The 11,779-nt window shown below is 47.7% G+C and overlaps 1 protein-coding gene across 1 annotated transcript in view; it reads right to left on the bottom strand.

Annotated features, from left to right (window-relative positions):
• Positions 1-11,779, bottom strand: part of Dcdc2c (doublecortin domain containing 2C) — a 77,874-nt gene that overhangs the window by 53,780 nt on the left and 12,315 nt on the right. Inside the window, exons 3-4 of the mRNA XM_013351298.1 lie at positions 9,963-10,039; positions 2,507-2,635 (exon numbers count right to left, since the gene is read on the bottom strand). Of these exons, the coding sequence (XP_013206752.1) occupies positions 2,507-2,635; positions 9,963-10,039 (206 nt within the window). The remainder of the gene's footprint in view (positions 1-2,506; positions 2,636-9,962; positions 10,040-11,779) is intronic.

An 11,779-nucleotide genomic window follows, 5' to 3' on the forward strand; every position in this document is an offset into this window, starting at 1 on the left:
AGACAGTGAGCAGAGGCAAACCCAGTGAGACCGTGAGCAGAGGCAAACCCAAGGAGACAGTGAGCAGAGGAAAACCCAGTGAGACAGTGAGCAGAAGCAAACCCAGTGAGACAGTGAGCAGAGGCAAACCCAGTGAGACAGTGAGCAGAGGCAAACCCAGTGAGACCGTGAGCAGAGGCAAACCCAAGGAGACTGTGAGCAGAGGCAAAACCAATGAGGCCGTGAGCAGAGGCAAACCCAGTGAGGCCGTGAGGAGAGGCAAATCCTTTCCCATACCAAGATACCTCTGGTATATTGTCATAGAATAAAGAGCTGACTAACATTGGTTTCAAGAGGAAGAAGATATAATTCAACCATGGACTTCCCAAAAAAAAAAAAAAAAGGAACTTTGTCTTGCAGAATGGAGGCAGGCTACCCATTGTGTAGGAAGAGGTGAAGTATCCTGGAGTGGCCAGAGGGACTTATATAGAAACACAAAAACCCAGGGGTCTGCCTGTCCCTGAGGGCAAAATACCAACAGGACGCATAAACACATAACTGAAGGAAAATTAACAAAGAGCTTGCATTCAGGGAGGGGCATTCATCATTAGACAAAGGAACATTTCCATGGAGTGGAGAATAGGCTGGCCACTGTGGGTAAGATGTGACAGATGGCCTTCTGTGTCATCTGATGCAGCCATGTAGGATAAGTCCAGAAGAAGAAAAGGAAAGTGGACGCAGGACACCAGGAGCAGATGGAACCCCTCACAGAATTAGCCTTCCCTCCAGGGCCCCTCTGATCCCTGGGAGGCCACTGAAGCATAGACTAACTCGTGAGCCCAGGTCAAGGTCGGGCATTTCATTTCTGGCAAGTGTCAGACTTTGTTGGTGTTGCTCCTGGGGTCTCTCCTGAGAACCTCTGCCTTGGCTCAATTCTGGAAGAAATGCAGGAGAGCACAGTGGACGGGGGACCCAGGAGAGCCACAGGCAGAGCAGGTGCTAGGATACAGCAGAGGCTTCTGCAGGAAACTCGAGCCTAGGAGTCTGCTCTCATCCTGCTGTGGTCTCGGGACAACTGAAGTTTATCCAGATACTGCTGGAGCAAATACAATGGGGAATAAGACAAGGAAGTGAGAGGTCTCTGCAGGAGATGACCGAGGGAACACTACTGTGGGTGTGTAGGTCAGAGGACAGTGAAATGTCCTGGGCCTACCAAGACCCCAGAAGAGGCACCACAGCCTGATAGTCCCAGCGAGGAAGAGGTTTGAGTAAGGACTGGCAAGCCCAGAACAAGCCCAGGTGGGGAAGCTATGAGCCACTGGCACAAGAAGTATTCAAAATGCTAAGGTCAGAGAAACAGAGCTGAACGATAGTGATGCTGAGACCTGAGGGCTCACTCAAAACCATTATCAGTCTTATGGGGAAGATGACAGCGTGCCAAAGGGATGTCACGCTGGGACCAGAAGTGTTAGAGTGGTCAGACAGAATTCTCACCGATGTGATTGGGAAAGATTGCCTACAGGAAATAAATGGGGTAGGGGGAAGATGAGACAGGAGAAATGCAGGTCTGAAGCTAGAGTAGTAAACAAAGAATTAAGAGGTGGGTGATGGGGTGGACAGAGAGACCCAGGCAATAACAACCAAAGAATGGAACACCCACTCAACAAAGATGAGACCAGAGATCTATACCAATAAAACCTTAAACATCTTAACACCAGATGCCTAGATCCCAGTCCAAGAACACAAACATGGACAAACATGACAAAATGCCTCCTACAGCAACACGTGATGGCCTTTCCCTATGCACCGTACCTACCCAGACTTCACCTTCCATCACAACTGTTCCTCTGTGATCACATACAACATGCTACATACCGGATGAAGTGCTGAGCATGTATGATGACTTCTGGAAACCACTAATATCATTTTCCAGGTGAAGAAAAAGGTATCAAAGAAGTAGGTATTCTTATGGTCACGAAAGTACAGGTGGCAGAAGACAGACTTGACCCTAAAGCCCTGCCTAGAGGCTGTGATTCTGGTCTGACTCTGAACCCTTTTGCCCTGTAAAAGCAAAACTCCCTGACTCATCTGCTGAGTTTTGCCTTAAAGTCTGATTCCCCATGTGGTCCCCCACCTTCTACGGGCCACCTCCTCCAGCTGCTGCCCAAGTCGGGGGTCTGGGAAGCAAGGTTCATTGTTGTTCTTTTGTGATGGTGGTGGTTGTTGTTGTGTGCACAATGAGCGGTGCATATGGGAAATCAGAGGACAGCTTTACAGAGTCAGGTTCCCCGCTTCCACCCTCACAGGGGTAACAGGGATCAAACTCCGATCACTAAACATACATAGCAAGCCCCTTACCCATCAAGCCGTCTCACCTGAGGCCCCTCCTTATGACGCTGTGCCCTCCACACAGAGCTCATGACAGTGCTCAGTGTTTGGTGAACAGATTAATGAAACGAGCTTCAAATAAAGGTGGGACACCCAGCTCTCACCCTCCAACCCCTGATTTCCCATGAGGGTGCCTTACTTCCGAACACCTCCCAGAGGGAAGACTTTCTCTCCAATCATGGCCAGCACGCTGCTCCAATCTGACAGGCTGAATTTGGGTATAATAATTTTTATAGGTGGGATAAATAATTTTCCGTTTGTGAAAACACTGTAGGGATAGAAGAAAAAAAGCACCATTATAACCTTAAAAGTGAGGGGAGAAACACTGACAACCCAAAGAATAAAAAACATAGGTGTATTTATAGAAATATGAAAATATTCTGATGCACTGATCAACCCTTAACAAAACACCAAGTCCTACAGAACAGTCTTCAAGTCTGCTGCCATAACAGAGGTGTTAGGAATATACTGTTTTGATTATTATAGAGTATTGTATTGTGTTGTATTGTATTGTGGCAGGGTCTCATGTAGCCCAGGCTGGTCTCAAGCTCACTCTGCAGCTGAGGATGACCCTGTGCTTCTGATGCTCCTGCCTCCACCTCCCAAGTGCTGAGATTATAGGCATATGCTTCTGGTTTACACACTGCTAGGGACAGAGCCAAGGGCTTCAGGCAGATGAGACCACATTGTAACAGCTAAGATCTACCCACAGCTCAGACAGTACCTTTCCATATAGGTAAAGGTACCCAAATGAATGGGACAAAATTCTACTTCTTAAAAATAATGTTTCAGCTGGGCGGTGGTGGCACATGCCTTTAAGCTCAGCACTTGGGAGGCAGAGGCAGGTGGATCTCCATGAGTTTGAAGCCAGCCCTGTCTATAAGAGCTAGTTCTAAGACAGCTAGGACTGTTACACAGAGAAACCCTATCTCAAAAACACAAACAACAAATAAAACACACACACACAAACACACATACAACCAAAAAAATCTACATTTCCTATGGTGATTAAATTAAAAGAAAATAGTAACCTATTAGAAAATTAAAGGAGAATTATATATGAAAAATATAGTCATATCCCTTGTCACAGAGCCTAGAGAGACATCCAGAGTTGCATGGTCCTCTGACGGTTGACACATACCTGGCCTCACCCCCAATCTTCAGGCAGCCATGTGACTTCAGTAGGCTTAGCTCATTATTGCCATATGGGGAAAGTGTACTGAGAAGTTTCTTCCAAACTCGAAGATTCTATTTCGTTTGCTACGCCCCAGGAATTACCACCCCTTGAAGCTAGTTTCAATGGTTCATTGTTTTCATTAAATTAAGGTAAAGTCAACCGTGTGTGGTGGCACACACTTATCATCCAAGCACATGGGAAACTGAGATCAGAATATAATATGTTCTAACCTGGCTAACCTGGACCAACAGAAAGAACCTATCCCCCCCCCCAAAAAAAAGTGTAATATACAAGGCTTATTTCTTTTAGCCCATGCTTTTTTTAACAGTGTTGTGAGCTCAACTGTAGAACTCACAAGTTTCTTTGTAATCTCTTGGATTTTTTTTCCTTAAATGTGAATGGCCTAGACTGTAGTAAATATATTTTCTTCTCAGAGAGACTATAAACACTGGTTGAATGTGTTGTCCCAATAGACAGAATCTACTTCCTCCACTAAATCTCTGGAGCAAGAGAGACTTGCAGCCAGCCAGCAGCAGCCTTTAGCTTCTTCAGTATTTAAAACATTGCCTTGAAAAAAAAAGAAATGGAAGGATATGATGCAGAGTTGGCACAGCATTTTCAACAACTACAAATGATTGATAACAAAAATTTTTCTATATAACAGAATCCATAGAGACAACTAACCCGGGCTCATAGGCGCTCATGGAGTCTGAACCGACAGCTGAGGAGCCTGCATGGGACCAACCCACACCCTCCACATACGGGTGACAGTTGTACAGCTCGGTCTACTTGTGAGACTCCTAGGAATGGGAGAAGGTCTGTCTCTGCCACTTTGGCAGGCTTTTGAAAACCTATTTCTCATAGTGGGTGGCCTTGCCCAGACATCATACAAGGGGAGGAGCTTAGTCTTACTGCAACTTGATATGCCATGCTTTGTTGACACCCATGGGAGGCCTGCCCCTTTCTGAACAGAAACAGAGGAGGGGATGGAGGGGGTCAGAGGAGAGGTGAGGGAGGGAATGGGAGGAGAGGAAAGAGGGGAAACTTCAGTGGGGATGTAAAATAAGCAACAAATTTAATTTTTTTAAAAAATCTTTCGAAATACAGATTAACAAAAATAAAGTGCTTTAACACAAGTGTGTTCTGTTTTGCCTGTATTGTGCCTGTGGGTTGTGTGTGCACGTGCAAGTGCACATACAAGCGGAGGATAAAGGGTAACCTCGGCTAAACATTGGCCAGCTTTTTTTTTTTTTTGAGACAGGGCCTGGAACTCTCCAAGGAGACATAATTCTGAAGGCAGTGAGAAAGGGAATACACTGCTTAATCAGCACACCACCTGCTGTGTGCATTTACACTTTCCACAATAGAGGAAAGGAAACATTTTAAATCTTGGAGGATGGGAAATAGCATATGGATCTAGATGGATTTTAGCCAGCAAGAAATGGTGGTAGCAGTCCATTGACTACATACTTCCCACCTGTGTTATCAAATTTTCTGATTATTCAGATAAGCAAATACCCCAACTCTGGGACCCAGCTGAAGAAAGACAGTGGCTTCCCCAGTCATAGAGGCTCAGTGGAAAGTCAAGTCCTTCTGACTCCAAATCCCAGGTGAGGTCTTCCAACTAAGCATCCTTCCCCCAATGGGTCTCCCTTCTCAGAAATAGGTTGACGTGCACCACTGCAAGAAACCCAGGGCCATTTTTATTCCTGTTCCACCACTATGGTAAGGTAGCCACATTCTGCTGTGCTGGGGAGAGCCATGAATATCACCTCACACATTGGGCTTGCTCCCTCTTAACTTCCTCATTCACTGGGAAAGCAAACACCTTTACCCAAGAACAAATTCAAGTTGCAAGTTGAGTTGAATAGGAAAATTCTTCAATACCAAAGTCAAAGCCATGGGGCTGGAGAGATGGCTCAGAGGTTAAAAGCATTGCCTGCTCTTCCAAAGGTCCTGAGTTCAATTCCCAGCAACCACATGGTGACTCACAGCCATCTGTAATGGGGTCTGGTGCCCTCTTCTGGCCTGCAGGCATACATACAGAAAGAATATTGTATACATGCATACATAAATAAATAAATAAATATTTTTTTAAAAAGCCATGGTCTCTAGAGTTGACCCTGGAACTGCACACCATTTCTCTCACCACTCCACCCCTTCTGGACAGTGAGGTCATGAGGAGACACGCCCATCTGTCTCTCGGTCTTCCCTGACCTGACACACTCAGAAAAAAATAGGCAGCAGGAGTCAGATGAAGCACATGCAGACAGCTGAACCTCCTGTTCTCTTTGGGTCTCAACTTCCCCACTTCCAAAACTGGAAACCTGGTATATTTTGAAGAATTCACAACAGCAGCTGAATCACCAGCTACAGACTCCAGCGGGACACCTTCTAGAAACTCTGCTGTTATCTCAGCAAACTGGTATGATTAAAGGGAGAGAAGGGTCTAAGAAGTTATCTAGGTGAATAAAACACTGGCTGAGCAAGTGTGAGAACCAAGTTTAGGTCCCTAATGCCTTTCTAAAAGTTGGGAAGACATAGCAGCCCTCAGACCCCCAACACTTGGGAAGTAGGGGCAGGGATAAATCATGTTCGAAGTACAGTGAGTGAGCCTGCCTCCGTGGATAAAATGGCTTGTGATTGAAGAAGATACTCAGTGCCAATCTCTGGCCTCAGCATATACACATATACACATGTGCACCTACACATATGTGAACATGCATGCATGCACAAATACCAAGCATACAAAATAAAGTGGGAAAGGCTAGGAAGATGGTTCAGTCAGCAAGTGCTTGTCTTGCAAGCATGAGAATCTTAGTTTTATCACCAGAATCCAGAGAGAGAGAGGGGGGGGGAGGGAGGGAAAGAGGGAGGGAGGGAGGAAGGAAGGAAGGAAGGAAGGAAGGAAGGAAGGAAGGAAGGAAGGAAGGAAGGGCCAGGTGTGATGGAGTGCAATTGTAATCCCAGCCCTGAGGAATAGGAGAGAGTCAGATTCCTAGGGTTTGCTGGCCAATCTCAAAAACAATGGAATACGGCAACAGAATCTGTCCTTTGACCCTCTACATATTGGTACATACATGTGTGTATGCACCTACACACATGAGAACACACACTACACACACACAGTAGAGCACACAGTACAGAGAACTCAAGACATGCTCATGAACTGACAGATAGGTATATTCCAAGCCTCTTCCCCATGAGACTTCCTCATGAGGACTCCAAACGGCTTCCGAGCATAAAACTAAACTCTGGGTCCCACTGCAACTCCTGGGCACTGATGCAACTCTTCTTCTCCCTTGGGAGAGACACCATCACTATAATGCTTCCCAAGGAGACACAATGGGGCTCAACGACCTAGGTAACAATCTTGCACTTGGCAGGAATTGGACAGGGAAAGGCCAGTTGTTTAGTCTGCTCAGATGACCCCTGGGTGGCCTCCAAGTCTATCACAAGAGTCTCTGCTCTCGTTTACACAGCATGAGTCCTCACGGCGGAAGGGAGAAAAAGATGGTTTGGGACTTGTCAACTTTTACCTTGACCAGCCCTTGTTCTCACTTCTACCACAAACACAGCCTCGGCAAAACCTGTGATGTAATGCAGACCTAGGGGAGATGCTCCCTGGCCCCCTGCCTCCTCCTCCTCCTCCTCCTCCTCCTCCTCCTCCTCCTCCTCCACAGAAACAGATAACTCTCTCCTAAGACAAACAGCAAAGACCATCTTTCTCACTCTGACACCTGTATCTTCCCAGTGTCTCCTAAACACTTGTTCTTCCAAAATACTGCCAAGCCTAAGGTCGCCATAGCTACCTACTTGTATATGCCACCACCACTTCCAGTAGAGAGAACCGCATTGATCAAGGAACTCAGGTGGGATTCAGGATGCTTCTACTCATTGCATATACTGATGTTAAACTTCAGGTCCAGGTCTCACATCCAAAAAATGAAGGACTGCTGAGACCAGAAGAGCCTCTGAATGAAGTTTTCAACCTGAGGCTCCACCAAGAGCCATGGCAGCAAGCCATGGCCCAAGGCAAACAGATGTCCTGAGAGCTACGCAGCAGACATGATGTTGTGGCCACAGTCAGCTTCTAGCCAAGCTCTGGGGCATGGTCTTAATTGTCATCTTTTGTCCCCTGATTTTTCTTGCTTGCCAACAGACAAAACATGTGCCTGCTACCCCCCAGTTCCAATGACCTCATCTCTTTGGCCTAAAACATTCTCCCATGAGGACTAGAGAGTCTCTGGGAAAACATTCCCAGGATTCATAAACTTTTCACCTGTTCACTTCTAAGAAACAATGGAAGCAAAATTCTCTGAACCCCACCCCCCCACACGCCATATTCTTTACTTCTCCACGTGAAGCTAAACTGAGAGTGGGGACCCCACTACAGAGCAGCATAGGTGAAGGGTGTCCCTGCAGAGTGAGACTCTCAGGCTTCACAGTTAAGACCAGAACCAGGTCCCACTTCTGAGCCCCAGTCTCCAACTGAGTGACTTCCCATTTCCATAGCCAGAACCATCTACTTGGTGACCCCTATGACCCACCAAGGAGCTCCAGGCTTTTCCTGCACAGAACGGAAGCCACACTCCACAGCAGTGCCAGCCTTGCCATGCCACTGCAGGAGAAGGTCAGAGTCCCTCCTCCTCTGAATCCCTGACACAGAGAACCAGATGCAGAGAACGGCTCCCTGACTTCCTCTGGCTTCCACAGTCGCAAGCTCTCCCGGCTAAAGTGGTGGGCTTTTTTCCCTGGTGGAAGGCTGCTGCATTTAGATGGCTATTTGGGTCCATCTAGTGGAACTTCTCAGCACTCCTATCAGGAGGTGAAACACATCTTCTGCCAGAGTCACTGGCATAAGGGGCCATGGCCGCAAGCTGTAGCTACAGAGATGTGTCTTCATTAGCCAGGACTCACAATATTCCCTAAGAATGTGGTACGTTCTCCACAAAAGATGGTGTCAGAAACACTTAAAAACACTGGAACTTCTATTATTTTAGAGACGCCCTGGTACATTTCAAACATTTTTAAATTTCATCCAGTGTTTGTGTATGCATGAATGTGTGTGCACACATGTGTGCGTGTGTGAGCTTGTACATGTCACAGAACTTGTATGAAGGTTAGAGAGCAACTTGCAGAAGTCTCAATTCTCTCCTTCCACCATATGAGTCCAGAGGATGGAACTGAGGTCATCAGGTTCAGTAACAAATATGGAGGTGATGTGGGATTCCGCTCTGTATGCTGGGAATACCATTGGTTAGTAAAGAAGCTGCTTTGGGCCTATTGCAGTGCAGAATAGGGCAAAGTGGAAATTCCAAGCAGTTAGAGGAGGAGAGAGTAGGCGGAGTCAAGGAGAAGCCATGTAGCCACCAAAAGAGACAGATGCCCACCCCAGAACCTTGCCAATAAACCAACAACCTCTTGGTAAGATACAAAATAATAAAAATGGGATAATTTAAGATAAAGAGCTAGCTAGAAATACACTTCAGTTATTGGCCACACAGTATTGCAAATAATATAATTTCTCTGTGATTATTTCAGGTCTGGGCAGCTGGGAACAAATGAACAGCCTCCGCCAACACGTATGAATGTGTGAGTGTATAACCAATGTGGAGAACAAGGGATGTCTCAGAAGTCCGTTCTTCTCTGTATAGTATCCAGGGGTTGAACTCAAGTTGTCAGGCCTGTGGGCAAGTGCCTCTGCCCACTGAGCCATCTTGCCAGGCTCCTGGTGTTTTTCTTTGCACTTACCCTTTCTCAGCACATTACAGGTCCCAGAAAGGCGCCCACTGCTAAGAGCCTGGCTCTTCTGAGGCCTGGCATTTTCAAGAAGTGGTATGAGAACCCCTGACTTGTGTTTCTAAATGACTCCCTTCTAGAAGCTGAAGGAAGGCAAGGGTCATCCAAAGACACAGTCCTTGAGACTTTGAAAATGGTGGGAGAAGCAATGCTTGCCTAACTAAACCATTCCCTTCTCTCTTTTTTTAAGATTTATTTATTTATTATGTATACAGTGTTCTGTCTGCATGTATGCCTGTACACCAGAAGAAGGCGCCAGATCTCATTACAGATGGTTGTGAGCCATCATGTGGTTGCTGGGAATTGAACTCAGTACCTCTGGAAGGGCAGCCAGTGCTCTTAACCTCTAAGCCATCTCTCCTGCTCCTTTCTAACTGCTTTTGTACCTCAAGGAAACTGTTGCAGATCATGGCACCCCAACTGGATGGCATTCTCAGAGAAGGACACTTGAAGGACAATCACAGAGAGGTGGTCTGTGGTCGGAGAGACAGAGGAGAAGGGGAGGACATAGAAGAGGAAGTGAGGAGCAGGCTGAGAACAGGTGCCCCAGCTGGAGAGCACTGCCTATGAAAAGCTGGGACACGCTCAGATTTGACATTCATGACACTGAACTCACTTTATATGTCGGGTTGTCCTGCTTTGTGTTTGCCACCTGGAAGGCACGTTGATGTCACAATGTACCACTGGCTTGATCTGCAAAACAAACCACAGGGCTCAGAGTTCGCTTCAGGTGAGCAAATACTAGTCAGTACCAACAGCAAGGACAGCGGAATCCCAAAACCACCAAGGGTGTCGGTCACCAAGGACAGGTCCCCAGGGATTCAGAGGGGTGGGTATGCACCAGGAGTCCAACCTCTCCAATGGGTGACAGGTGGGTTGATGTCGGTTGAAGGCAATATACTCCAAGTAGTGGGGAGCGGGAAGGAGACACAGAGTTTCTGGAAAGAGTGACAGAGGAGGACATGGCTCATAATGGGGATGCGCTCAGTAAATGCACTCTGGTGGCCAAGGTATCTTTTCCGTGCTCTGATCGACAAATTACAGGGTAGGAGGAGCGGACAAGTAGCTTCCATTTTCAGACCAGAGTTAAGTACGGTAGCCCAGTGGGACACTTTCCTATGTTCCCCAGGCCTGCTGGGCTCTTTCCTGAGAATGAAAATGCAGAGGCAAATACAAGGCCTTCTCAGGACACTACCTCAGGCTATTCAAATAGCAGGAAATTTGGGGGATCCTGGCACAGAAGAATAACAGCTCTCTTCCTCCAGCCTGCTGGCCAGGAGTGCACAGAGAAGCAAGAGAAAAAGACTGGGGGGTCAAGGCTGCCCCTGAGCTGGTCAGCAGACTGGCCCCGCACCCTAGACCAGAGCCCCTGTAGGTCACTCCAGTGCATCATGGACTCGGCTAAAGGGCTGCCCTGACCACTGGACTCTGTCCCTCAACCCACCAGGTGGCCAGCATAGGTCCCCACCTCTTGCCTTGCCCTTATCCCCAAGCACACAGGTCACACCTTCTGTCTCTGTTTATATCCCACAGCTGTTGTGTGCCTGGTTCAAGTCTTCCATACCCTTCACTTGGCAGTAGGGTCAACCCTGCCTGAGTCCCACTTCCCTGTCACCCCCATCACTGACCGCCACCCAGTATGGGAGGTCCCACCTGGGGACTCAGGCCACTAGCACTGTGTCTCCCTGCCACGCCTTTGAGCCACTCCATACTGTCAGTCAGTAACCCTAACCTGTCCCATGACACATAGGCCACAGACTCAGCAGCCTCTAAGGCCCTGTGGCTCAGCATAATCCAGGTTTTCTTCTTCCCCATATCCGCCACTCTTCCAAGTTCAAAGTTATCTTTAGAATGGTACAAGAGGAGTCATCCCCCATGGATACTGAGAACCTGGTGGTCCTCCTCCCTCACGTTGTACACTGCATGGGGCAGTCCTGTGTACGTCCCCACACACACACAGCAGTACCAGGTGGGGTCTTTCCACTCCTCACTCTGCTAAGCCCCCCACTTCCCAGGCTATGAGCCCCACCTCCCAATCCGCATCCACTAGAAGCACAGAAGATCTCGGCTCTGGCAAACACCTCCCTCCCACGCTTTCTATAAGACTCTTAGAACCAGGCTGTGGGGGTCTCGCCTCTACTGAGGCCTTTGTTCTGCCAGTTCCCAGGCCTGCCTTGCTCTGCCTTGAGTAAGGGGACTCAGGAGCCTGCCCCACCCTCACGCCTCTCCCTCCCAAGCCTTCCCCAGCTCAGCACGAGATGGAACATAGCCTGCTAGTTCAGGGAGCTTGTCTGAACCTCTCAAGATGAATGAAAAAGTCACAGTCAGATTGTCTTCAAAGAGAGTGACAGACAGAGACACGGAAAAGTAAGGGCCAGGCCATCACACACACACACACACACACACACAGACACACACACACACACACACACA

Source organism: Microtus ochrogaster, linkage group LG3, assembly GCF_000317375.1.
Source record: "Microtus ochrogaster isolate Prairie Vole_2 linkage group LG3, MicOch1.0, whole genome shotgun sequence".
NCBI lineage: Eukaryota > Metazoa > Chordata > Mammalia > Rodentia > Cricetidae > Microtus > Microtus ochrogaster.